Source organism: Lepidochelys olivacea (genome assembly GCF_965140295.1).
Source record: "Lepidochelys olivacea isolate rLepOli2 genome assembly, chromosome: 28".
NCBI lineage: Eukaryota > Metazoa > Chordata > Testudines > Cheloniidae > Lepidochelys > Lepidochelys olivacea.
In genome coordinates this window covers 5,800,165-5,827,959 of record NC_140438.1, presented here as the reverse complement: position 1 = coordinate 5,827,959, position 27,795 = coordinate 5,800,165, and the positions used below count along the sequence as shown (strand labels likewise).

The 27,795-nt window shown below is 48.3% G+C and overlaps 1 protein-coding gene across 1 annotated transcript; it reads right to left on the bottom strand.

Moving 5' to 3' along the window:
* Nucleotides 1-1,701: 1,701 nt before the first annotated feature.
* On the bottom strand, nucleotides 1,702-27,300 carry LOC311514114 (uncharacterized protein). The gene is made up of 4 exons (XM_084616509.1): nucleotides 27,283-27,300; nucleotides 18,177-18,303; nucleotides 5,111-5,254; nucleotides 1,702-4,777 (listed from the first exon to the last, which is right to left on the bottom strand). Exons 2-4 carry the CDS (start codon nucleotides 18,208-18,210, stop codon nucleotides 3,315-3,317), a joined length of 1,641 nt encoding a protein of 546 aa, XP_084472635.1. The 5' UTR covers nucleotides 18,211-18,303; nucleotides 27,283-27,300; the 3' UTR covers nucleotides 1,702-3,314.
* Nucleotides 27,301-27,795: the final 495 nt, after the last annotated feature.

The window sequence follows — 27,795 nt, the reverse complement described above, 5'->3', positions numbered from 1 at the left end:
GCTACTAGGGGGTGGATTTCTCACATCCCTGAGTGATTTAGTTGGGGTTGGTCCTGCTTTGAGCAGGGGGTTGGACTAGATGACCTCCTGAGGTCCCTTCCAACCCTGAGATTCTATGATAGTTAAGCCAAATTCATTTTCTAGTGTAGACCTGGCCGCATTAAAGCCTCAGTGAAGGGTTTATCTGTGTTGTAGGGGGATGCCGCAGGATTTAGCCACACAAGGGTGAAAGCTAAGGAGGAAGGTTGACTTCTCTTTGAGGCTGTAGCTTAAATATGGACGATCATTTGGTTTCAGCGTTGAACTATTCAACCAGCTCCGTGTGGATTGCTCTGCCTAGATGAAGTTTTGGGGTTGGGGATTATGATGAAATGGCTAGACGACGCTTTGGATTCCTGTTGTAGGATTGATAAGGTTTTAGTATCTGCCATATGAATGGGAAGATTTGACTAAATTGATGACTTGAATCCAATTCAGTATCATTACGCACACATTAATTTACTGAGTTGGCCGTAACTTCATGGGTGTGTGTTCAACCCGTAGTTAATTTAGTGGGGTTTTAGCAGTTCAGCCTTCCTGACGTGTGTTCTTGGTTTTATTTGTGTCCTAGTTGAATGAAATGTCTCACAGGGATATGAAGTCATCTTTCCTGACGCAGCACGGGCTAGACCCATACAGGATGTGGATGGAGATCAGATGGTCCAGCTCAGAGCCTAATCATCTACCTCTAAATTCGCCCTTTAGTCAGGGCCCGCCTTAGGGATAATGGCGCCCTGGGCAAACTTGCACTGGTGTGTGTGTTGGGGAGACTGTGTGAAGGAGTGTGTGTGTCCGTCCGAGTGAGTGCGCTGTCTCTTTAAGAAAGCACTCAGGGTCAGGAACCTGAACCAGGCTTGTTCAGACACCAGCAATGCACACAGCTGGCTTGTGCCCCCCGTCAGCTGGCTCTCGGCAGCTCAGCTGGGAATCCAAACCCTGCGCACCGTGCCCCCTTGGGTGGGCCGCCCTGGGTGGGGGGCCCCTACAGCCCACCCCAAAGGCCGGCCCTGCCTTTGGTTCCCACAAGGCAGCAGCTGCGGGGGAAGCTCCCACTGGACCGTGGGCACCTCCGAGCATGGCGGAGAAAGAAGGAAATAGGAGCCACGAGTCTCTGTGACAGAGCATTTGAGCCTGTTAACAGAGCCTGTTAATGGAGCAGTGGCGGCTTCAGGCTCCCCCGCCCCGTGGCGATTTCCAGGAACGAGATTTGGGGGGATTTCAACTGCAAGAAGGAAAATCTCTCCTCCTCCTGCCTAGCCTCGTTGGTCTCCTTTTCCCTTCTTGTTCCTTCCCCCTCACCCTCTCTTCTTTGCAGGTGGGAAGATGCAGAAACAAGACCTAGTCTGTCCGAGACACAGGGTCTGTACCCAATAGCGTGGGGGGGGTGAGAGCGTGGGCTGTAGGTCACTCTTAAATATTGATAATAAGTGTGTGTGTGTTAGGATGGAAACAACGGAGAACTGACAGTGGGGCTATCAGATTTCCCCACAGATTAGTAGGACTCCCTCCAGCCCACTTTCACCCATCTCTTGGAGGAACAAGTAGGAATTGCCTTTGGGAAGATCCCACTTGTAATAACTCAGGTGTGTTGGGATTTTTCTCCAAGACCTTTTCCACGCGGTTGCCAAGAAATGAGCTCAAATCCAGGCTTGGCCCTGAGGGTTTTTTTTTACTATTATTTTTAATTTTTACAGGCATACGGCAGAACGGCACTGAGGTGGCCAGGCTATTTTTCTACAGCTATTTCATTTCCAACACTGCTTCCATTTCATGCACATTTGCGGCACCTACAAACAGTCAGTTCATTCACAGCCCCGCTTCTGTTTCCGCCACATCTGTCTGATAAAGGGCAGCATTTCCCATATCATAGGATCATCTAGGAGACCTTTGCTGTAGGGCCCGAGTTACAAATCCTTTGGGAACCAAATACACGGGCATTTGGCATAGCTCCACGACACTTACGGTGGAGCTCTCTCCTCAGATCATCGGAGACAATATTGTCAAGTGAAAGTCCAGAGCAGGTGATAACTGATGATTCAGAACCAGGAGAAGAGATTCTCCCATCACATTGTCCTCTGATCCATTCAAACCTGCTTCACTCAGCACAGTCTCAATACTGAGTTATGTTATTTACAACATTTTTAGCGTCCTCATCCTGGAGGAAAAAACAGCCAATCTTCCCCCAAGTGGCTTTGCCAATAGATGGAAATGGATTTTCAGTTCCAAGTGATCGCAGTGTTTACAATCCATTTGAAGTCCCCTTCCAGGTCTTGGACACTTTCATCTCCAGCCATAGTGACTCTGATATAGGATTAAAGAAGTCAAAGCATCCTCTCCAAGCACAGACAGCTGAGAACACTGCACCACACGACACTTTGAGAGGTGGAGGGATAGAATGTGAAGAAGATAAATTCTGCGTGGCTCAAACACGAGGTAACCGTTCTGGAGTGATGGGGAAGGAGGGAATCTCTCTGAGTCACCCCATCGCCTTCCAGTGTCACCAAGGCTGAAATGACATTTTTTTCCCTTGCCACTGCTCCTCTTCATTTAAAATACATTTAAATATAATGAGGAAGAAAGGTCCACACAATAACTGCTCTTCAGCACAACCCAGAGCAACGTGAGAACAACTGAGAATGAAACAATCTGTATCATTCATGACCCTAACAATTACTCTGCAATAGGAGGAACAGTACAAATGTGATGCTCCTTGTTTCCTGGAAGAAGGGACACACTCCCATTACTCATGGGACAATGGAGTGGATAGAAAGGTCCATCAGGTCCACACCGTGACAGGACAAATGGCAAAAAGCAAAAACGGGCCACTCCCCTGGACAAACTGAGGGATAACGGTGCTACAAATAATGCAAGCAGCCTTAACGGTTACTACGGTGGGAATTAGCAAAACGGTTAAATTTTTGTCACGGGTATTTTTAGGAAGTCACAGACAGGACATGGGCAATAAACAAAAATTCATGGAAGCCTGTGACCCGTCCTTGCCTTTCACTAAAAATACCCTGGCGGTGGGGAATAGCAATTGGAGCCCCGTGGGGAGGGGGATGACTGTTAGCGGCAGCTCTTGCTCTGGTGGCTGACTTATCTCGGCCACTACTCTGGCCCTGGGGACTTACCACTGGCACCAGGATGATGGTGGTTCCTACTCTGGCCCCAGGAGCTGACAGCTGCTGAAACGGAGGTCCATTCAAGCCACAGAATCCATGACCCCTGTGACAGAATTGGATACTTAACCATTAAAAACAAGAGGGTTGATATCTCTAGAAGTTTTTATGGTGTTTAGCTCCCTTGCAAATTTTCTGATGTTTAAGAAGGGCTGAGTGATCGGTCAAACTTTTCCCACACTCACAGCGTTCGTATGGTGTCTCTGCCGTGTGGATTCTCTGATGTGTAGAAAGTTGTGAGCTCTGCGTGAAGCTTTTCCTGCACTCACTGCATTCGTAGGGCCTCTCCCCTGTGTGGATTCGCTGATGTGCAATGAGGTTTGAGCTCTGAGTGAAGCTTTTCCCGCACTCGCCGCATGCGTAGGGTTTCTCCCCTGTGTGGATTCTCTGATGCGTAATAAGAGCTGAGTTGTCAGTGAAGCGTTTCCCGCACTCACAGCATTCGTAGGGCTTTTCCTTTGTGTGGATTCTCTGATGCGCAATAAGATTTGAGCTCCGAGTGAAGCTTTTCCCGCACTCGCCGCATGCGTAGGGTTTCTCATCTGCGTGGATTCTCTGATGTGCAATGAGGTTTGAGTTCTGAGTGAAGGTTTTCCCGCACTCGCCGCATTCATAGGGTCTCTCGCCCGTGTGGATTCTCTGATGTGTAGTAAGGTCTGAGCTCCGAGTGAAGCTTTTCCCGCATTCGCCGCATACGTAGGGCCTCTCTCCCGTGTGGATTCTCTGGTGTTGAAGAAAGGCGGAGCTGTCACTGAAGTTTGTCCCACACTCACAGCATTCATAGGGTCTCTCCCCTGTGTGGATTCTATGATGGGTAATAAGGGCTGAGCAGACACTGAAGGCTTTCCCGCACTCACAGCATTCATAGGGCTTCTCCCCTGTGTGGATTCTTTGATGGGTAATAAGGGCTGAGCAGACACTGAAGGCTTTCCCGCACTCACAGCATTCATAGGGCTTCTCCCCTGTGTGGACTCTCTGATGCGTGGTAAGTTCTGAGCTGTGGGTAAATCTTTTCCCACACTCACCGCATTCATAGGGTTTCTCACCAGTGTGGAGTCTCTGATGTACAAGAAGGTTTGAGTTGTGAGTGAATCTTTTCCCGCACTCACTGCATTCGTAGGGTTTCTCACCTGTGTGGATCCGCTGATGTCTAATGAGGTTTGAGTTCTGAGTGAAGGTTTTCCCGCACTCACTGCATTCATAGGGTTTCTCACCTGTATGAATTCTCTGATGTTTAACAAGGGCTGAGCAGCAACTAAAGGTTTTCCCGCACTCGGTGCACGTATTTTTCCTCTTTCCCCTGAGGATTTCCTGCTGGGCTGTGGTTTCCTTGAGGTCCTTCTGAGTTCCCCGACAGTAAATGAATTTATCCAATTTCTCCCCTGGCTGGTTTCCCTGCTGTCTCTCCGGTCTGTGCTGAATCTCACAGGCTGTTCCCTGCTCGTGACTCCTGGACACATTCCCTTTCGATTTTTGCGATAATGCTCCATGTGATTCCACTTGCTCCGCATCTTCCTGCTGAGAATTCTGCTGCTTAGTCTCACGTAGCATCACGTCGCCTGCCGTGATAGAGACAGAAACCTCAAACAGGCATGGAAAAGGGAAGACCAAACCAAAACAAGTGCTGGAGAGAGGTGGAATAAAAATCAGGAATTGAACTCCCCCAAACTCTTCCCCCAAATGGGAGAGAGGAGATGATTAATTCAGCACTCACATCCCATCCAAATTCTCAGTGGGAAGGGAGGAAGCTAATGCCAGGGATCAGCTAAAATCTGTAGGAAGCCATGAGCTATCTCTGCACTGAGGATGCCACATCTGCTGGGCACAATCCTGAACTATGAAGCTCCCAAGGTCCTTGTAGGGTATCCCAGATGTTTATTTCAGCCACTTACAGATTCTGAGTTGGTTTAATGGGCCTTTGCCTGTGCAGGGACCTCTCAGGATCTCTCTTTCCTCTGAACACTGGAGGTCTGGGAGCCATGGTTCTTCCCTCTGTTCCAGCTGGGAGATCACATCAAGTCTGGAGACTGGAAACCCTGCTCAGATGAAAGAAAACAAATGAGATTGGGGAAATTCATAAGACTTTGTCATAAAAAATTGTCTATTAACTAAAAGAAGGTTGAGGGGAGATATGATTGCTCTCTATAAATGTATCAGAGGGATAAATACCGGAGAGGGAGAGGAATTATTTCAGCTCAGTACCAATGTGGACACGAGAACAAATGGATATAAACTGGTCATTGGGAAATTTAGACTTGAAATTAGACAAAGGTTTCTAACCATCAGAGGAGTGAAGTTTTGGAATAGCCTTCCAAGGGAAGCAGTGGGGGCAAAAGACCTATCTGGCTTTAAGATTAAACTCGATAAGTTTATGGAGGAGATGGTATGATGGGATAACATGATTTTGGTAATTAATTGATCTTTAAATATTCATGGTAAATAGGCCTAATGGCCTGTGATGGGATGTTAGTTGGGGTGGGATCTGAGTTACCCAGGAAAGAATTTTCTGCAGTATCTGGCTGGTGAATCTTGCCCACATGCTCAGGGTTTAGGTGATCGCCATATTTGGGGTCGGGAAGGAATTTTCCTCCAGGGCAGACTGGAAGAGGCCCTGGAGGTTTTTTGCCTTCCTCTGTAGCATGGGGCACGGGTCACTTGCTGGAGGATTCTCTGCTCCTTGAAGTCTTTAAACCATGATTTGAAGACTTCAATAGATCAGACACAGGTGAGAGGTTTTTCGCAAGAGTGGGCAGGTGAGATTCTGCGGCCTGTGTTGTGCAGGAGGTCGGACTAGGTGATCATAATGGTCCCTTCTGATCTATGAATCTATGAACTCCACTTCTTTGTAAACCAATAAAATCCCAGGGCCAGCTCCTCAGGTCCTCAAAGGTGAAGAACACTGATGATGAGGGACTGAACTACCCACATATCTGCTGAGAACTCACACAGATAGACACTGTGTGAGTCTGTAAACATATATTCACTATTTTACAAAATTATATTTAGTACAAAGTATGCCTTTTTGAGGTTTCATTTAAAATTCATAATCCACTGAACATTATTGTTGTGTTATAATATGTGTAACAACACTATGTACGTAAATTTATGAGATTTTAATGTATGATATTCATGAAAATATGTTACAGTTCTGGGGAATACCCACAGACCTGTTCCTCAGAGAGCAAGGCTATCACTTGGTTAAATGGCCATTCTCCAGCAGGGGGGAGGTGTGAACAAGAAATTTACTTTCCATTACAGGGGCTGCTTGAAGTTCACATCCAGAACAGACAGCCAGTCATCATGACAGCTAAAAATTGAAGATGTTTCCAGTACAAAGTGGTGAACAAACTTGAGACTCTCTCTGCTCACAAAATCAACAACTCCTGAAGAACTGATCTTGTGTCCTGACTGATAGGAAACCCAGCCTGCCACAAGATATGGTGAGAGAAAGACATTTGCTTTGAATCTGTTTTCGCTTGTTAAGTTAGAAGTTGATTTGCATTGTATCTTTTATTCCTTTTGTAATCAATTTAGAATTTTATGCCTCATTACCCGTTGTCACTTAAAATCTTTTCTTTCGGTAGTTAATAAACGTGTTTTATTGTTTTATCTAACCAGTTCATTTGGATTAAAGTGTGTGGGAAACTATTTGGGATAACAAGGCTGGTAACATGTCAATTTGCACTGATTAAATTAAAGATTTAATATGAGCTTGTGCTGTTCAGTAATGTGCTGGATGGTGCAAGATGCACATTTCTGGGGGAAAGTCTGGCACTTGACAATTTGCTGGTGTTCTCCTGAGGTGTAATTCATGAGTGGCTGACTAGCAGCACTCAGTACTGTGTAGCTGGGAGAGAGTTACATGCTGGAGACGGGATGTTTACTGGCCAAGAGAGGCTGTTCTCACAGTAAAACAGTGGAAAAGGCACCCAAGGTTGGAGAATTGAGGGGACACAGCTATTCAACAGTCCAAATTGTACCCTGGGTAATGTCACAGATACACATTATGAAAGAGGCTCCTACAAAACAGAGGAAGTAAATCCATGCCCCAGAAATTGAAGACTCCAGACTGAGAGCAAGTCTCCCTGGCACTGCTTCTTGCTGACAGAGAGGTCCAGAGACGATGCGAGAGTCCTGGGGAAGCTGGGAATGGCCAGCATGGGCTGGTGGGGTTCTGTGCAGTAAGGAACAGGAAGGGCAGGGAGATCACTGAATGCAGGATCTCAGCACTATTCGAGGTCAGGAAGGCACATACTGCGGGATTGGTGAATCTAGTGAGTCCAGTGCAATGGGAGGGAGTATGAAAATCCCTGGCTGTGGAGAACACTGGGAAATCAGAAGCTATAAATCAGGAGCAAAAGACACTAATTCATCTGGAAAAGCAGAATGTGACAAATAAGGATCAGGCCAGGTGACTTCAGGAATGATGGACCCCAAGATCCAAGGAGCCTGCAGAGAAGAGAGATTGAGGCTACTGCAGATGGGGCTGGGGGAACAAGACTCTCCATCTCCCGAGAAGTGTCTTTACCGACCCAGGCCATTTTCACATGCTTGGTTGCAAGCCAGAGGAGTTGTGTCATCTGTAATGCTGGGTGACTTTCAATGTCCTGTTGCTGGAGCGCCTTTGTCCAGACATGTCCTGCCAGCATTGAAGGATGCACTGTGTGTCTGAGTGATAAGTGACCCTGGACCAGCATCTCTGACTCCAGCAGCCTGCTTGTTATACCCCAGGCACATTCTGGCATCCACCAGCCTTGGATGCCCTGGCAAGAGATAGAGACACTCCCAAACTTGACCGCCAAGGAGGAAGGATGTTTGGTTGAGGCCCCAGCCCAGAAGCCATTACAACCTTTGCCTGCGGGAGCCAAATACCTCGAGACTCAGACCGGAGCCCTGTTGCCTGCAGCTGTCCGGCTGGAGTCAGAGTCCCAGGGAGTTACCTGCGCTGGGGAGCCCAGAGGACTGAAGCTCCAGGAAGCCTGGGAAGAAGTGGCCGAGGGAGGTGGAACGAGTGGTATCTCCCACCCGGGTAAGGTCAGAGTGTTGCGGCTGGATTCCCTGCTGACCCAGTGGTTGTCCACTCCGCCACTGTTAGGGCCCTCGGCTGGGACCCGGTTGAGTCGGGTGGGCCCGGGTCTCCCTATCCCAGCTGCCGCCCCCACTTCGGTGGTGGCCCCGGGATCTGGCCATTAGGCCTCACAGCCCTGCACTCGAGAACCGCTTGATTGTCTTGAGCCATTAGGCCAAGCCGTCCAGAACCTAAGAGCAGCCACTTTACTCTGGCCATTGAGACGCACTGTCTCAAGACCCAGGACTGGTAGACTGTAACCACGGTGTCACCACGGCGACAATCCGCCCCAAAGGGGGATGAGGTGTGTGTACACTGCCACACACGTGCTCTGCAATGTCTAATTTTTCTTGGAGCACTCAGAGGAATAATAAGGTTTCTTTGCGCCTCAGAAGAGACAAATGGCCCAGCTCACCACTTTAACTGGCGTTAGCCACCACTTGAATTCAAAGACAGCACCTCATTTGTTTAGATTAAAACTAAAAGAAGCTTAGTAGCAGAAACATTTAAAGTGAGTTCAGGTAGAAAAGATAGTTTTAGAAATGGTTACAAGCAAGTGAAAATGAAAAATGCTTTCTGGAGACTAGAACTTAACAAAACAGTCTTGGTTCAAGGGAAGAATCTGACCACACTACTTTTCAGCAAGATGGCAGAGCACCCCCAATATCTCCCCCCAAAGTGCTTGGTTCCTTTGATTTCTTAAATGAAAGATAATTTGGGAGTCTTTGCCTCTCTTTTGTATAGTTCAGTGAACCTTTGAAAGGGAGTTTTCTGAAGGTTCCCCTCCAAAGTAAAGGTCATTCAAGCTGTGAGGAAGGAGGCCTGGAGTCTAGTGATGAAGGAAGTTCAATGCTGGTTTCTTCCCCTGCTGGTGTTTGCCAGAATGCAAATTGGTTTGTTCCTGCGATATCCTCCCCTGCCATGATGCTGAGTGGGTATTTCTTCCCCTTGTTAGTTTGATGGGTTTATTTATTGTTTATGTAAATGGCATCCCCATTGTCTCTTAGTGTACCCTGAAAGTGCATGTTATAGAAAAGTGTTTATATGCTATTTTATATAAATGTTGAATAAGTTTGCTCTTATAACTTAGCGTAAGTTACTAGCTTAGTATAAGTGATTAAAGTAGTTGAAGCCTTAGGCCGAGGTCAAGCTGACCTGAGAGGAATGCTGAAGAAGCAGCTGCAAAACCAGTTGGGGCTGCCCGTTATCACTGGAGATAGGGGAGAAATGCAAGAAGAAGAACTAATTGTCTTCAGGAGTGCATCTGGCACCCTTCAACGGACTGTCCGCTGTCCAACTGTAAAGGGTATAATTGTTTGCAATTTCCAAAGGGCGGGGTCCCTCTCCTGCGGCACCCAGCACGAGCTGTATTTCTGTTGACTAATAAAGGACGCTTGTATAAATTGGACTCAGAGTTTAGAAGTTTGTGGGATCCTAGAGTCGAATCTAACACCTAGATTGGTGAGAGACCGGCTAATTCATTTTCCTTTAACAGTGCCTTCCAGGTGGCAGAACCACCTGCCTTTGTCTAAGGTGGGGGAATTTTCAATCCTGCCTGGCAGACACTCTTTCAGAGCAATCATTCCTAATAAGTCTGCAATTTTGCATGTATCCTGCATACATACACCATGCAATAATATAAACCAACATTATCTCATTAGCTTTCTGTTGATATCTTAGGCTATGTACACACTACAGTTGAGGTCAGTATAAATTATGTCACTCAGGGGTTTGAATAAGCCACCCCCCTCGGTGATGTAAGTGACAGTTTAATGGAGGGATCCGTGAGGGACGCAAGCAGGAAGGGAAGAAGGAGGACTCAAGATGTCACTCAGTTGTGACATCTAGTGCAGGCCTTCCCAGAGGTCTTGTTCGGCCCACCCAGGATGGAAGACTGCAATGAGCCACCACGCGGCCACTATCCCGGGACAGAAGGCCCTCACAAGATGTGGGGAGTTGTCCAGAAAGAGCTGGATGACCACCTCTTCATAAACATTTAAGGGTTATAAAAAGCCAATGCCTAAACAATTAGATTTGAAGATTTTACCTTCTGCCTCCAGCCAGCTCGCAGAACTGGGTTAGATAACCGGGGGAAGGTCTGGGACTCAAAAGATCAAAAGAACTGGAGCAGTATAAAAAGGGATTCCCTCTCAAAACGGGGGGTGGGTATTTAGGTAATTGTTTGGGGGAAAGACAGAGGGACACAAGGACACTGCTGGGGTGTGAGGAAGTTCTGCCTGCCTAGCTGACCATCAGAGGATGATAAGCTTTAGATGAGACAGGCAGCTATGAAGACTCTTTATATTTAAAATCCTTTGTTCTCTTATTTCCCCCCCTTCAAAATAAAGACAGCTCTGGTTTAGAGGAGGACATTTTGTCAGTGCGCACCACGGACCCCAGACGGCCGAAGGGGTCTGCACTCAGCCTGGCCTGCTGGGTAAGCGCATGGATACCCAGGACGTTGTAGCCCCGGTCTAGTCTAGGAGCAGGATAATTGCAGAATTCCAGTCTCGGAGAGGAAACGGCAGGATGCCTGACACCTGCGGGGAGGAGGGGAGCACTGAAACAGACCAGGAAGGGGACAGGGTGCAGCTAGCCCTCTAACTCATTATGACACCAACTCCCCTTCCACCCACTGCTCTCACCCCTCCCTACCTTCTTGGGCCCCAGGAGCTCCCGCTGGGCTGCAGGGGAAGGCGAGCACGCTTCTGTTCTGACTGCAGCCGAATTAGGGACTTCAGTATCTCTGTCTGGTCCTTCATCAGTTTTATCATCTGCTCCCGTGTAGGAGCAGGATTTTATAATGAGTTTAGTTTATAATGAGTTTATAATTAGTTTAGTGAGAACTAATGTATGATTTGATATCATCCTGCCAGTCACCCCTTTTGAATAGCAGAAAGGAATGACCCTCCGGGACTATGGGAGTCTGTTTCCCATAAGCATTACAAATTGGGCCCTTTTAGTTCTTTGTTTCAAGGTTTAGTTAGTAAGAGACAGGATTCTGTATTGTGTCTATGTTAAGTAGATTAGAGGAATGTTGAAGGCCTGGGCCGCGATTTGAATTGTTTTGGTTATAAAATTTAGCAAGATTTAATTTACAATGTCTTTTCACTTGATATAAAATACTGCTGTTTGTATTCTCAAATGTCTCTGTAAAAGACTGTTTGTGTGAATGAAGAGTGCATGCATCAGAAAAAGATAAGGTGTGAAGGCCATTGTTGGAGCCAGATGGTCAAAGGAGGAGTGAAGAAATTTAACAGACTTATTGACCCCAGAGAACCATCAATGTTCATCCATGACTGAGGGAAGGCAGGTTGACGACCCTGAGGTGGAGGCTGGCACCCCTAAAGACAAGACAATTGATTAAATCAAAAGGACAGGATGGCCCTCTCGGAGGTGCTTTGGAATATTAACATCAGAAGATAACACTGATTAAGGAGTAACCGGTCACAGACTGACACAGCAAAATCCATAGACTTCAACGGAGAAAAAAGACTAGAAGAACAGGGTGCTTTGCCATGGGACTTTGGGTTCGTCTTGCCACTACTCCAGAAGCATCAGATCGTGACTGACTGAGCCCGGCTCCCCTCTGCAACCAATCTGGCTGGCCACTAGATTGATCCAGACTCTGGACTGGTAACTATAAACTTCGACTCGGGGGTCTGTGTGCATGGGGGGTGTGTCTGAGACGGAAAAGCATATACTAACTGCTGTATTCTCAATTAATGCGGCATTTTGCCTTCTACCCTATAAAAGATCTTGTGTGCTTTGTTTAAGCATAACACCTGGCCCTCTAAGACATGCTCCTGGTCCTTCTTCCTCTCCTGGCTACGTATTTTCAATTTTTAGTTAATTTTCTCTCTCCACGCCCTGTGATCATGATCTGCGGTGTCAGACGATTGGAGCACCTCCCTAAACGTGCCCTCCTTCCTCCGCCTGGTTCGCCTCCTTATCTGACCGAGGTGCTCTGCTTGTGTCTAGGGGATTCCCCTTAATGACGCATCTGCCGAAGCAGAATAAACAAGAAACAAAGGCAATATTGTGAGTGCCCGCACAACACTGAATCATAGTATTTAAATTCACCTCCTTCTCACTCTCCCTTGGCTAGCACACAGCTTGGCGAGTGCCCTCAACATGGTGAGTTCGGCCCAGGGCGGAGGGAAATGCTCAAGATGGGGCAAAGGGTCTAGGTGGTATGGTCAGGGGATCACTGCAACTGCCCAGGGACATTACTGTAAATTCTGCCACCATTTTTCATAGACGGGGTGAGTGAAGCCAATATCTCGCTCCTGAGGGTAGGCAAAGGTGCATCTCTTTAGCTGTGCCATGGAACTAAAAGCAATTTAGACTAAACAGATGGGAAACATTTCTTAAATGTGTGGCTGTAAACAGTTTCTAGAAGAAAGAGGTGGGCACCCTAATGTAACTTAAAGTGAAATTGTTCAGAGTATTTTAACCATATTTTTCGAACAATCCTGCACTGGCAGGAATAGACCAGGGCACACAGTGATCTTAACTGATCACTCTCATACAAATCAGAAATGAGAGGAAGAACACTGAACCTCTTGAATCTAGTGAAGGGGATATTTCCATGGCACTTAAAGTTTGGTATGTAGTATAATCCAGGAAATGAAGTTAAACCACAAACTGTCGGTTGTGTCCTTAACCTTTCGGGAAAGTGGAAAAGTTGACAACTCAGCAGCTTTAGTTAACGGATGTATTGTTGACCTTGACTGGGAATTGCCTGGCTTTGTCATTTTCATGTAATGTTATTTAAATATAGATTTCGGTGTTTAGTTCATTTTAAATCATGGAAACATCAAATGTGATACACTAAGGGGGGAGAGATAGCTCAGTGGTTTGCGCATTGGCCTGCTAAACCCAGGATTGTGAGTTCAATCCTTGAGGGGGCCATTTAGGGATCTGGGGCAAAAAGTGGGGATTGGTCCTGCTTTGAGCAGGGGGTTGGGCTCGATGACCTCCTGAGGTCCCTTCCCACCCTGAGATTCTATGATCCTCCTACATGTGTGTGGCTTCAGACCAGGTCCCTGTGCTGGTTGGTCCCTGAAGAAGTGATCCCTAATGGGTGTGGCAAAGTTTCCTACAGTGGGGGAAGAAAGAAAAGAGCCCTGCCAAGGAACCTTTGGCACAAGATTGGTGGGTACCTCCAGGAAAGTTTCCTAGAGATCTCTCTGGAGGATTCCCGGGAAAACAAACTTCCGCAGGGCCCCTACTGCGTAACTGCACAGCGGAAGGCGAAGCAGATGCAAACACAGCTAGTCTTGTACATTCCTATTCCCTTCACCCACAAAGGACAGCTCTACCTCATGTAACCGAGCAGTTTCAACTCAAAATGAGCATTTACCAGAGCTTCCCCTCTCCTGCATCATGGGCGCCAGAGCTGGAGTGCTGGGACCGGCTTGAGGCTACCAGAGTCAAGAAGAGCTCCTGACTCGCCACGCTACTGGACGACCCTGTCGCCTGTCCCATCTCATCCTCCAACTCCACTTCTTCGGCCTCAGGGTTAAGTCTGCTGGCCACTGTCTCCGGCTCCCCCCCGTCCCGCCGAAGTATCCATGGTGGAGACGGCATCCAGCTCTTTGTAGAAGTGGCAGGTCTTCGGCGCAGCACCCGAGCGATGGTTTGCCTCCCTTGCTTTCTGGGACGCCTGTCTCAGACCCTTGGTCTTCCCACGGCACTGATGCACGTCTGGTTCGTGGGCTTTCTCCAACGTGCCACGAGAAATCTGCCCGTAAGTATCGAAGTTCCTACGGCTGGAGCGGAGCTGGGATTGCACAGCTTCCTCTCCCCACAGATCCAACAGCTCTGTCCTGCTCCAGGCAGGAGAGTGTTTTCTGCCATGGTCAGCTGGGAAGATGCAATGTGAGCCCTCCTTGCTGAGCAAACAGGAAGTGGAATTTCAAAAATTCCCGGGTCTTTAAAGGGGGACAGGCTAGTTTACCTGGCTGCAGGGCACAATCTGGAGGCCACTTACCGCGACACAACCAAGCACAGTGTCCACACCAGCACTGTGGATCTAACTTTGTCGCAAAAAGCTCTACGCCTCTCGTCAAGGGGGATTTTATTTTGTCGGTGTAGCTGGAGCGTGAAATCGGAGGGAGGAGTATTGTAGTGTGTCGACAAAACCCTGTCGTGAAGACGAGGCCTAAGCCAAGAGACAGACGGGAACGGACAGGCAGAAGCGGGAGGTGTCCCAGTTTGTATATGGAGCCAAATGCTCATGAAGAGATTGTGAAATCTTCAAGAGAGGAAATTTACACGAAATAACAAACAGCAGGATCCTGATTATGAGTGAAGATAATGGAATGTCAGGGTACATTTGGGGGGTACAGAAGAACACCCTGCATCCTCCAGCGTGGAGGCAAGCTGACAGCATCATTTGTCTCATGAGCAGAAGATCAGAGCCAAGCCTGGCTCTAAAATGCTGGAAGGACGTTGCTTGAGCATTGCTGTAGAAGGTATGAAAGCATCTAGTCCTGTAAAGTCTAGGTTCTAGAAAGCGTGTTCTGATTTTACCTGATGTGTAACTATTTTTTCCCCCAGTACTTCTCCTTGCTATCACTTCAATCTCTAGACTCCCTTAAATAAACTTTTACTGGTTTTCACTCTACACACATCTAGGTGCTGTGTGTTAAGCGGCACGGTGATGGGATGTATAACTAGTAAGCTGCAATAGCTGTGAATCTGTAAGTGTCCAGTGGAACGGGGGCTGGCTTCTCCAGGGAGATGCTCAGCGGTAACAAGAAGGGTTTCTACAGGTATGTTCACAACAAGAAAAAGGTCAGGGAAAGTGTGGGACCCTTGCTGAATGGGGGAGGCAACCTAGTGACAGACGAGGTGGAAAAAGCTGAAGGACTCAATGCTTTTTTGGCTCGGGTCTTCACAGACAAGGTCAGCTCCCAGACTGCTGCACTGGGCAGCATGGTATGGGGAGGAGGTGAGCAGCTCTGAGTGGTGAAAGCACAGGTTAAGGACTATTTAGAAAAGCTGGACATGCACAAGCCCATGGGTCCAGATCTAATGCATCTGAGGATGCTGAAGGAATTGGTGGATGTGATTGCAGAGCCATTGGCCATTATCTTTCAAAACTCGTGGTGATCGCGGGGAGGACCCAGATGATTGGAAAAAGGCTAATGTAGTGCTCATCTTTAAAATAGGGAAGAAGGAGACTCTGGGGAACTACAGACTGGTCAGCCTCACCTCTGTTCCTGGAAAAATCATGGAGCAGGTCCTCAAGGAATCCATTTTGAAGCACTTGGAGGAGAGGAAAGTGATCAGGAACAATCAACATGGATTCACCAAGGACAACTCATGCCTGACCAACCTGATTGCCTTCTATAATGAGATAACTGGCTCTGTGGATATGGACATGATACACCTTGACTTTAGCAAAGCTTTTGACACGGTCTCCCACATTATTCTTGCCAGCAAGTTAAAGAAGTATGGGCTGGATGAATAGACTATAAAGTGGATAGAAAGCTGGCTAGATCGTCGGGCTCAACAGGTAGTGATCAACTGCTCGATGTCTAGTTGGCAGCTGGTATCAAGCGGAGTCCCCCAGGGGCTGTCCTGGGGCCGGTTTTGTTCAACCTCTTCATTAATGATCTGGATGATGGGATGGATTGCACCCTCAGCAAGTTCATGGATGACACTAAGCTTGGGGGAGAGGTAGATGTGTTGGAGGGGAGGGATAGGGTCCAGAGTGACCTAGACAAATTGGAGCATTGAGCCAAAAGAAATCTGATGAGGTTCAACAAGGACAGATGAGGTTCACTTAGGACGGAAGAATCCCAGGCACCGCTACAGACTAGGGACCGAATGGCTCGGCAGCAGTTCTGCGGAAAAGGACCTGGGGATTACAGTGGACGAGAAGCTGGATATGAGTCAACAGTGTGCCCTTGTTGCCAAGAAGGCCAAGGGCATTTTGGGCTGCATTAGTAGGAGCATGGCCAGCAGATCGAGGGAAGTGATTATTCCCCTCTATTTGGCATTGGTGAGGCCAGACCTGGAGTACTGCATCCAGTTTTGGGTCCCCCGCTACAGAAAGGATGTGGACAAACTGGAGAGAGTCCAATGGAGGGCAATGAAAATGATTAGGGGACTGGGGCACATGACGTATGAGAGGCTGAGGGAACTGGGGTTATTTAGTCTGTGGAAGAGAAGAATGAGGGGGGATTTGATAGCTGCTTTCAACTACCTGAAGGGGGCTTCCAAAGAGGATGGAGCTCGGCTGGTCTCAGGGGTGGCAGATGACAGAACAAGGAGTAATGGTCTCACGTTGCAGTGGGGGAGGTTTAGGTTGGATATTAGGAAACACTATTTCACGAGGAGGGTGGGGGTGACGCACTGGAATGCGTTACCTAGGGAGGTGGTGGAATCTCCATCCATAGAAGTTTTTAAGGCCCAGCTTGACAAAGCCCTGGCTGGGATGATTTTGTTGGGGTTGGTCCTTCTTTGAGCAGGGGGTTGGACTAGATGACCTCCTGAGGTCTCTTCCAACCCTGATATTCTATGATTCGATGAGTGTGTCTATCGCTTCCCTGTTGAGAATATTTTGAAGTGCTGTAAAATCCACAGGCACACTGATAAGGTGTGCTCTTCAAAGTTTGGCCAGGATAGCTCTGTCGCTTAGGGCTGTACAAAAATCACACTCCCTACCCCATTCAACATAACAATGTCGGCAAAAGATTCAATATAGACACAGTTATGGTGGCAAAAAATCCATTACAAAAAATGAAGGAAACTAAATACCCATAAACTATTTTACTGCAGAGTTAAGGTTGCCCAGAGCTGTCTCCTGCCTTTCACCATATGGACAGTGGCTAAACCTAAACCTTTGCAAACCAGAAAATGAAAAGTAAATGTACACGCTACCCCTGCATTGCCCCTTAACTCTGCTTCCATCCCCAACCCTGCAGCTGGTAAGAGCCACTGGGAATGGTTCTGTCAGGTTGGTGCAATGGTTAGCGAACTACCCCAGGAACTGGAGAATTCTCCATCTCTTGAAGTCTTCATGTCGAGACTTCCTTTCTGGAAGATGATTTAGCCAAACACAAGGTGTTCAGCTGTGACCAGATGAAATTCTACAGTCTGTGTGATACAGGAGATCAGAGTAGATAACCTAATCATCCCTTCTGGCCTTACAAATTCATGGATCTATAATAGATACGAGGAAGGACTAAGAACATGCCATTGCATTGTGTTCTCCAGACGGGAATCCCAGCATTTATCCACATCCCCTCCGGCTGTGTGCACTGGGTCAGGTGTAGCCGTAATCGGACGGTGGAGGGAGTACTTGGAGCAGCTTGGCAGAGCTGTGACTAGTATGCAGAGAGGTGCGTGTGACCCCTGAGGGACCGAGCCTGCCCCATTTCAGTGCTCAGTGTTGTAGGTTGTGTCAGTGAAGGTGCACAAGGGGGAGTTCCTGCCCTGAGGATTGCCAGCACCCTGGTGGGATACACGCTAGTGGTCTCCAGGGCTTAGTGAGGGGCAAGTGAAGGCAACGACTCAGAAGGAAACCTCATGGTGAGGGTAAGGGAGTGGGATCACTTTGCAAGTCGGAGCTGGTCTGGGTGGAGCAGGCTCGGTGTTTGAGAGAGGGGCAGGGGTTGGAAGCTTCTGTTTGTTATGCTGGACCCAACCCCCCGTTTTACCTGAGCAAACAGGAGAAATCTGACACCGTGCTGTACGGCTCCTGTGCTCTGTTCCCAGGATGTTGTGTAGTGAGCAGGGCAGAGGGCTGGTGTGTGTGTCATTCGCATGTCGGGGTCATGCTGAAACAGGGCAGAGTTAAGGTTACATTGTGGGGGTGACATGAATCTTAACTCTGCATTTCCCCTTCTAAGAACCGAGGGGACAGGAACCCTTACCCAGCGAGGTCACATTCTCGTAGTTCTCCTGCATGATGTCTCTGTAGAGGGCTCTCTGAGCGGGGTCCAGCACGGCCCCCTCTTCCCTGGTGAAATACACAGCCACCTCCTCGAAGGTCACCGGCCCCTGAAAGAGCAAGAGCCCCACACTCAGGACCTGCTGCCCCACTCACAGCCCCACTCTTCGTGGGGGAGAGGAGCCAAACAAACAGAAACTCTGGATGGTTTGGAATCAACAGAGTACGTTAGGATACAGATATTCAGGCCTGTACTCTAAGAGTTTAGGTGTATTCTTATCACTTGGCTAGTTCTAGAGGTATAAAAGAAAGAATCCAAATCACTGACTGACTGCATAAGGCCTTTTCTCACTGTGACAGTCGGAGGCCCTGTTCTTAGGCTGAGATCTCTGGCTAAGCAGCAGAGACAGCCATAAGCTGGGAAGCGACCGGTCACCTCCTCACATCCCAAACTAGTCACATTGAAGGAAGGTGCTATGGGGCTGTTAGGATACAGTCCTGTCCTGATAATGCCTATCGCCTCCAGAGAAAGGGAAGAGCCAAGACGACGTAAAAGGAAACTTAGTTTGATAGCATCCTGTCTGGCAAGAACTCACTTCTCAATAGCTGGGATGTGAAATCCTCACTTCTGTATTGTCTTGTCATTATAGTTCCCACTTTGCTGTTGTTTGTCTGTATAATCTCTGTCTGGTTCTGCGATTGTTCCTGTCTGCTGTGTAATTAATTTTGCTGGGTGTAAACTAATTAAGGTGGTGGGATATAATTGGTTACATAATCATGTTACAATATGTTAGGATTGGTTAGTTAAATTTCAGGAAAATGATTGGTTAAGGTATAGCTAAGCCGAACTCAAGTTTTCCTATGTAGTCTGCAGTCAATCAGGAAGTGGGTGGGTGGGTGAGTGGGGGAAATGGGAACGGACGGGGGTGGGGAAATTGGAATCATGTTTTACTAAGGGGGGGAATGGGAACAGGGACACAGGTAAGGCTCTGTGGTGTCAGAGCTGAGAAGGGGGACACTAAGGAAGGGGGACACTAAGAAACTGGAATCATGCTTGCTGGAAGTTCACCCCAAGAAAAATCGAATTCTTTGCACCTTTGGACTTCGGGTATTGTTGCTCTCTGTTCATGCGAGAAGGGCCAGGGAAGGAAGTGGGTGAAGGAATAAGCCCCCTAACAGAGTCCCACCCCCACCCCGCTCAGAGCATCCAGGAAACACCAGGGTGAGGGGCGAAGAGAGAGCCCCTCGTCTCTCCCAGCAGATCCATCACACACCTACTAGCCACAGCCGGATACAGGAGATGGAGCCCCTAGCAGGGTCCAGGGCGAGCTCCCTGGTAGGAAGCCCAACACCCTCCTCCTTGTGAGGAGCTGGATATGAAGGGAGGGGCAGCTCCCCTGAGCCTCACATGTGGGTGCCCCCTTCATATCTCACAGCAGCTGCTGGTTAGCTGGATCAGGCTCCAGCACTGGGAGTCTGGGCCGTTTTCCCAGCCCCATCTAGGTGGGTTATTTTCTGTTCCACAAATTAGAGCATTTTCACTCCCAAACCTCATGGGTCTGTTCCTAGAATCTAGGCCACTTATTAAATAACTTCCAGCAGGTTTGCCACCCCCTCTCCTCCTTCCTTTCTCCACCCTGTGCATTTCCTTCCCCGCTCCAACCTCCAAACCAGACGGTGCAAAGCTTCCCCTCTCCGCTGTATTTGCTGCCCCTCTCCCTCCTGCAGGAACCCACCAGCAACTCCCCGATAATCCCTACATGAACTGGCTCCTCTGCAGCCATTTCTCTCCCCTGTCCCATGGGAGGACGGGATCAGCTGGAGGGAAACTTGGGCGTCATTCTGCAGCCTGGCAGGGCGAGAAGGGCAGTTGTGGAATTTAGGAACGGGCTTTAGTTCATTTCACATCACGATTCCCCCAGGCCCTTTCCTTGCAGACAGGCAGCCTAGATTCTGCCATGCTGGGAAAATGCTTGTTCTCTGTATTACAGTGTAGACCGGGCCCCTCCTGCCAGGCTAAGCCCACAGAGAGATTTTAACCCCCCTTCTCCCTCCCCCCACCCCGTAACAAAGTGTCTGAACACAGTGCTAGAAAAGAGCAGAACCAAAGGAGTCACTTAGGAGGATTCTCTCTGACCCCAGGGCAGCCACACCTGTTAAGCAAAAGTTAGCATATGTGACTTCATTTTGGTTTGGGGCCCACCATTGTCTAAAAGCAAACACATCATGCACCAGCAGGAGTGTTCCCCAGATACTGCATTCCTGTGAAAACCCCCTCCTTGTTTCCAGCCTGTCTCGACTCCCGGTTTCTGTTCCTAACTCCCTGCCTCCTGGCCTTGATGCGAGCCTCCCATCCTGATAAGAAAGGCTACTGGTGCATTGCTTTAGGACCATGTTGTGTGGCTGAAATAATGGTTTAGCACGGGGGATGCACTTAGCAGGGATAGGTGGTAGATAAGGGAAGGATTTGTCGCAGCAGTTCTTGTGCGTGACCTGTCGGGTATAATTCGCAGCAGTTTGTGTGCGTGACCAATTAGGTATAATTCATAACAGTTTTGGAGACCACGAAGGGACCCTCGGCTCGCCCCGACAAGCGAGACCGCACTCCTCCTCTCGGACAGCTCCAGCCGGCACAGGGTGAGTTCACCTTTGAGAACTCCAAGGAGGGGGTGTGTGAGCCGTCGCTTTGGCGATAAGGCAGCACATTTTGTGTCCTTTTGGTAGCCCATTATGGGTTCTGGGCAAAGTGTAAGTAAGGGGACCCCTTTGGCTGAAATTCTCGAAAATTGGGGGAATATTTCTGGTACCCATGGGTTAGGTAAAAAGAAAGCAGTAATCTTGTGCAAGGTTGAGTGGCCAGCACTAACAACTCAAACACCTCTCGAATGGCCACCGGATGGTTCCTTTGCTGGGGAAAAATTAACAGCGCTTAGGAAAAGGCTGGAGAACAAAGCTCCAGCCCAGATGGATTATTGGTATGTATGGGACAACTGGGCTTACGCGCGTGCGAAAGGACGTCCTCTTTCCTCCTCCTTTTCTTATTCATCTCAGGGGCCTCCAGCCCCGCTCTCTGCTATGCCTGCTTCTGCCCCTCCTCCGGCTTACCCTCGGCTTTCTGACTTATGCCCGTCACCTCCTTGCTTGCCAACTGGCCGTGCGTTCTGTCCAGCTGACAAGCCTCATGGGGGGAGGACTCGGGTAGCCCTTGTAAGTGAGAATATTTAAGAGAAGAGAGCAGGAGGGCTGGGGGGCTAGTTAAGAAGCCCACCCTCCTTGTTAAATTGGTAGTGGGACAAAGCTGGTGTTCATGGAAGGGACAGTTCAGAGAAAAAAACAGGATCGGGCCCAAGCGGGCAGGCAACAGGTGGAAAGATTGGAAAACAGGTTGAAAACTTGGAGGTCATAGTGAAAAAAGAGGAGTAAATAATTACAGGAATGAGAAACGTAAATCCCGGAATAATACTTAGAATGGTAAAATCTAAGTTAATTGGGGGTCAAGATAAGCAAGTAATTTAAAAAAGAAAAGTAAAAAGTTAACTCTCTAGTTGCTGAAAAGAATTAAGCAGTTAAACTTTGTGAAATATCGGGGAAAAAAAAAGAATTCTTGGTTTCTTTGGAGCCATTTTGAGGAAAATGGGCCCTTTTCCAAAGGAATGCAATTATACAGTGCTACTTAATTAATATCTTATTAGGCTCCAAGGGGCTACAATAGGTGGTGTCTTCCTTTTCAGGTCGCTGTGTGTTTGACAGCAGGAGTTAAAAGTAAAAGGCAATCGAAAGTCTGGTAAAGTTTATTGTGCCCTTTTTAAAGTAAGAATCTTTAAGCTGTGGATCCAAAAGCAAGCCGGAAAGCATTTGTTTTAATGTAAATTACCTAACTGATAAGGTAGAGGCCACTGAAACCTGGGCTGCCTATAAAACAAATACAAGAAAATATGGGTAATTCCTCCATTTTGCCTGCAATTAACAAGGATATTTGTATAAAAAGGAGATATTTTAAGCAATGACTGACTGCCCAGAAGGGGTAGATCTATGTTCTTTTTGTCTTTCAGAAAATCAGAGAAAACTGATGCCAGCTGAAAAGCAATTCAACATCTCATGAACTTACTGGCACAATAGGAATTCTGGTCTGTGTTCTATGTCCTGTCTTGCGGTGTTTGTCTTGTGGCCAGAATTGCTGTGTTTAATTTTTCATAGGACAGTTTAGTTTAAAACTAAATAGAAGGGTTAAATCAAAATGCAGATACTTGTTTTATTCAACTTGGAATACAAAGTGTTCGGATAATATCAGAAAAATGTGATAGACTAAAGTTTAATACATTTGCTTAAGTAAAAAAAAAAAAAAATTTCATTGGCCAGATCTTTTAATTGAAAAAAATTGTTGTTAAAATTCGCACACCAACAGTCTTTGGAAGCGAGGACATGGAAGGTTAACCACTCCCCACATTATACATGGGATCCTTCTGGCTACCTCACATTTCTAGCCAGAGGGCTGGGGAGGGAGGAAAGCTATTGGACACCAGAGGTTGTACCAAGCGGACTCCTCAAAAGTGGGTGTGCTTGTCCTGGCTTGTTGCTCCAAAGCTCCGTAATAAAGTCATTTTCCTAGAAGGGTGTATGTGGCATACGTTGAACAATAAGACGAAAGTGCTCTATAATGGGCAATGTACACGTGTTCCTTTTTGAACAAAGGTGTGGGAGTGGAAAGTGAAAGTTCCCTTTGCCGGTTAATAAAAGCCAAGAAGGGGAAAAGAAATAAAACGGAGGATGAGCTAATTCAACGCTGTAGCTGGCAGGCTCGGTCCAAAGATAAGACACTGGCCTTGCCCAAGGACACTGCTCACAGCTAGGATTTGGCTGACAGCCAAGAAAGAGGGGGGCTTGAATGTGCCCAGGCAGCTGTGAGATCTGCAGCACACTGCCAGACATTAATGAAATGTGTGAGGTCTCTGTATTTACAGGTGAAAGGAGTCCTGCTTCAAGAATCCTGAGCAAACCTGCCATTTGTTAAAACCAGGTGACTGGGTCTACATAAAGGTCCATCAACAAAAGACTATTCTGGCCCCATGCTGGAAAGGCCCTTATTAAGTCCTGCTAACTACCAACACCGCTGTGAAGTGCCAAGGACTGACTGCCTGGGCCCATGCTTCTTACTGCAAAAAGACCCCTCCGCCTCAAGGTGACTTCACTTCGACTACTGATCAGCCTCCTTCTGGGTTTTTTTTTCTTTCCTCCTTTTGGACAGCAGGGAAAAGGACAAGGTGAAGTGCTCGTCACCTCTCCCTTGTCCACTGACAGAGCTAACCTGCATTCAGTATTTGCTAAAGAAACCAAAGCACGGCAGGGTGACGTGCTCGTAACCTCTCCCCTGTATAATGCAAAACCATGCCTGTTCCAAGAGAGAAGAAGGAACGCCTGCTCTGCTGAAACCACCAAGATCCAAGGATTCCTGACTGCAAAAGACACTGAGAATTGGCCTTGGTGGCGAAGACGGAGCATTGTACATTGGCAGGGAGGGAGTTGCGGGATGTATTCTTGGGAATGTGCAGTGAAGCGGTGGGGTGGGTTTATTCCAGGGGCTGGAATCTGTTCCTGTGGGCAAGTATGAATACCAGAAACGCCTTACAGCCACGAACATTACTCCCACCCTCTGCCACCACTCCTTTGCAGGTAAAGGTTCCTGGCTCCATCACAGCTACGTTAAGTTGGCGCTGGGACCCCCACCTGACCCTGACAAGCCATTGGACGAGCCACTTCACGAATGAACACCACGACCAACCCATGGATTGAGCTTTCCAGCTATAGGGACATTTATAGCCCACCAGGACTTCTTGTGTTCCTGTTTATCGGACTTACATTGGTGGCGTTGTTTTTTGTATGGTATAGAGAAGGACGCCGACATTGGTAGGGTTTGCCTGGGAGGTTCCTCTCCCTATTCCCAAGTCCAGTACAAGGATGGGAGGGCAATAGCTTCTTGAATTTAACCTGTGCTATCAAACAGGGTGTAAATCGAACGCAGTGTTGGATTTGTATTCATACCCCCACATATTTAGGTCAGGGGGTCCCGTTGGTAGGGGTACCTATCCCCCTTAATCGAACACTCCAAACTAAGCTATGGGCAAACACTACATTCAACTGGAATGTTACGATCCAAAGATGGTCTCTGGAGGATGGTGTGGATTGCACTCTCAGCAAATATGCGGATGATACTAAACTGGGAGGAGTGGTAGATACGCTGGAGGGCAGGGATAGGATACAGAGGGACCTAGACAAATTGGAGGATTGGGCCAAAAGAAATCTGATGAGGTTCAATAAGGATAAGTGCAGGGTCCTGCACTTAGGACGGAAGAACCCAATGCACAGCTACAGACTAGGGACCGAATGGCTCCGCAGCAGTTCTGCGGAAAAGGACCTAGGGGTGACAGTGGACGAGAAGCTGGATATGAGTTAGCAGTGTGCCCTTGTTGCCAAGAAGGCCAATGGCATTTTGGGATGTATAAGTAGGGGCATAGCGAGCAGATCGAGGGACGTGATCGTCCCCCTCTATTCGACATTGGTGAGGCCTCATCTGGAGTACTGTGTCCAGTTTTGGGCCCCACACTACAAGAAGGATGTGGATAAATTGGAGAGAGTCCAGCGAAGGGCAACAAAAATGATTAGGGGACTGGAACAGATGACTTATGAGGAGAGGCTGAGGGAACTGGGGTTGTTTAGTCTGCAGAAGAAAAGAATGAGGGGGGATTTGATAGCTGCTTTCAACTACCTGAGAGGTGGTTCCAGAGAGGATGGTTCTAGACTATTCTCAGTGGTGGAAGAGGACAGGACAAGGAGTAATGGTGTCAAGTTGCAGTGGGGGAGGTTTAGGTTGGATATTAAGAAAAACTTTTTCACTAGGAGGGTGGTGAAACACTGGAATGCGTTGCCTAGGGAGGTGGTGGAATCTCCTTTCTTAGAAGTTTTTAAGGTCAGGCTTGACGAAGCCCTGGCTGGGATGATTTAACTGGGAATTAGTCCTGCTTCGAGCAGGGGGTTGGACTAGATGACCTTCTGGGGTCCCTTCCAACCCTGATATTCTATGATTCTATTGATATGGTGGCCCAGGGTAATTATGCTTTATGTGTGTCATGATATAAGGGCACGGAAAATACAGTTTTTGTGGAAAATTTTGTGGGATGCAAGGACACCACCCAGATCAGCTCTGGTGCGGGAGGCCCCTCTACCGACTCTGGGGCCCCGTGGCCAGTCCCCGAGGGGTCTGGCTGGTATTGGTTATGCAATCACACAGCCTATAAGGTTCTCCCAGCAGGATGGTGTGGTCCGAGTACCTTAGGGGCGATAGTACCCGCCGTGACAGTACACCAGACCCTGACCCAGGGAGAGATCCGCAACCTAGTATGGAGAAACCGACGAAGTATTCCTTTAAACCCTCTTTCTCAACGGCCCACCGGCTTTCACTCCTTTGCGCGATGGTTTCTGCCCTGGTTGGGAGTAAGCGAACTAGAAAAAGCTATAGTTAACATTTCAGCTGCTTTGAAACTAATGCCAAATGCAACTGCAGATGCCTTATCTGCCCTTCAAATTGAAGTCACTCAGGTATCCCAAACTACATTGCAAAACCGCCTAGCCCTGGATTATCTTCTTGCAAATCAGGGCGGGGTTTGTGCTCTGGTTAACTCAAGCTGTTGTGTATTTGTAAATCAGCAGCACAGGGTGGAAACTGACATCCACCTCCTCATGCAGCAGGCAGGCGTATTGCACCACATCAGCCTCGACACTACCAACGCTGGATTCCAGGAGGTCTGGGACTGGCTCACCTCATGGCTACCGGATGTGGGGGCTTGGGGACGGCGTATTTTGTATTTCATTCTTTTGGCTGTTCATTGCTTTTGTGTTATTTTTTGTATGCCTACAATGTTGTGGTATGTGCTATCGGCAACTGCTAACCCTGCATCACGGTTACTCAGCCCCGATATAGTTTACTGACGTACAAAAGAAAAGGGGGGACTGTTAAGGAAGTTAGCACATGTGCATATGTGACTTCATTTTGGTTTGGGGCCCACCATTGTCTAAAAGCAAACACATCATGCACCAGGAGGAGTGTTCCCCAGATACTGCATTCCTGTGAAAACCCCCTCCTTGTTTCCAGCCTGTCTCGACTCCTGGTTTCTGTTCTTTGTCTGTTCCTAACTTCCTGCCTCCCGGCCTTGATGCGAGCCTCCCATCCTGATAAGAAAGACTACTGGAGCATTGCTTTAGGACCATGTTGTGTGGTTGAAATAATGGTTTAGCACGGGGGATGCACTTAGCAGGGATAGGTGGTAGATAAGACAAGGGTTTGTCTATTGGAGAAGGTTTCCGATGCACGAGGGCAACATGCTTTGCTAAAAGGTATATAATCTCTGTAGAATCGGCATTCGGGGTCCCCTCCTGATTAGCAGGGGGGCACCACGCTCGAGCGTAATAAACTTAGTATCTTTGGGAACTCTGCAGTTGTGGACTTTGTTCGTGTGCCTCAGCCTAGACTCGAACTGTGCGTGACCTATTGGGTATAATTCGTAGCAATTCTTGTGCGTGACCTATCAGGTATAATTCGCAGCAGTTTGTGTGCGTGACCAATTAGGTATAATTCGTAACACACCCCAGCAGGAGGGATGTGGAGTCAGGAACTGGCTTTTCCTCTCTCTGATCCTCACCTTGTCCACAGGAAAGTGATTCTGCCCAGGGATGCTGCAATACAAGTGTCTGGGCAGATGGGAGATCTAGAAATCCCTCTCACCACTTATTTCTCCCACTACCCCTTTCAGCCTCTTTCCTCCCTTCTAGCTCCTTTGCCCTGTCCCCTCCCCCTGCCTCCTGGCCGGGAAAGCCCCATTCCTGGGTTGGTTGCTCCACCATGGCTGGATTTGCTCCTGCAATTGCTAACGGGAGGAGAAATGAGGAAGGGCCGTTTGTGCAGAGTCACTTTCATGGCAGACCCCAGCACTTTCCCCGAGCTCTCCCAATTACCTGGAGTCTCTGGCTCAGAATTTAGCATTAACAGGGCCCAGGGCTGCCCCAGGGGGTGAGTACCAGCTGGAGAAAGTCCTCACCTCAGGTGGGCACAGAGGAAGCCTTCATTCAGGTCACCTCCCAGCACAGCTCCCGCTGGGGGAGCAGCAGCTGCCCAGATCGCAATGGAGGCTGCAGGGTCTGACCAGGAAGCTGAACCCCCATATCCTGAGCAGAGGGGGACAGAGCGTCTGAGCCGCCTTCCCTCCCTTAGCTCTCTGGGGAGAGCAGTGCATGAAACCATCTCCTCACAGAGGGAATTGCTGATCTCATTTGTCCCACTGTCCATCTGGAGTCACTTCTTGTCTGTCTCTTGCAGTGACTCCGGATTAACACTGGTCTCAGAACCACAAACACTGACTCCGGATTAACACTGGTCTCAGAACCACAAACACTGTTCCGAAAGGATGAGGCCAGAATCCTCCTCAACAGATCACTGTGTGGGAGCACTCACCCCCTTCCCACCTCCCTCAACCCCCAGATCTCGGGCACGGACTCAGGGCAAGAATTTTCCCCACAGAACTGGAAGTTCCTGCAGTTTTCCAGAGGGAAGA

Bases quoted from the DNA above. Each gene is read 5' to 3' on its own strand.
- LOC311514114 (XM_084616509.1), bottom strand. From the start codon at position 18,210: ATGCAGGAGAACTACGAGAATGTGACCTCGCTGG. The intron at 5,255-18,176 runs GTAAGGGTTCCT...TCATCTGAGCAG, and splicing joins CGAGAATGTGACCTCGCTGG to GGTTTCCAGTCTCCAGACTT. The intron at 4,778-5,110 runs GTAAGTGGCTGA...CTATCACGGCAG, and splicing joins ATTAAACCAACTCAGAATCT to GCGACGTGATGCTACGTGAG.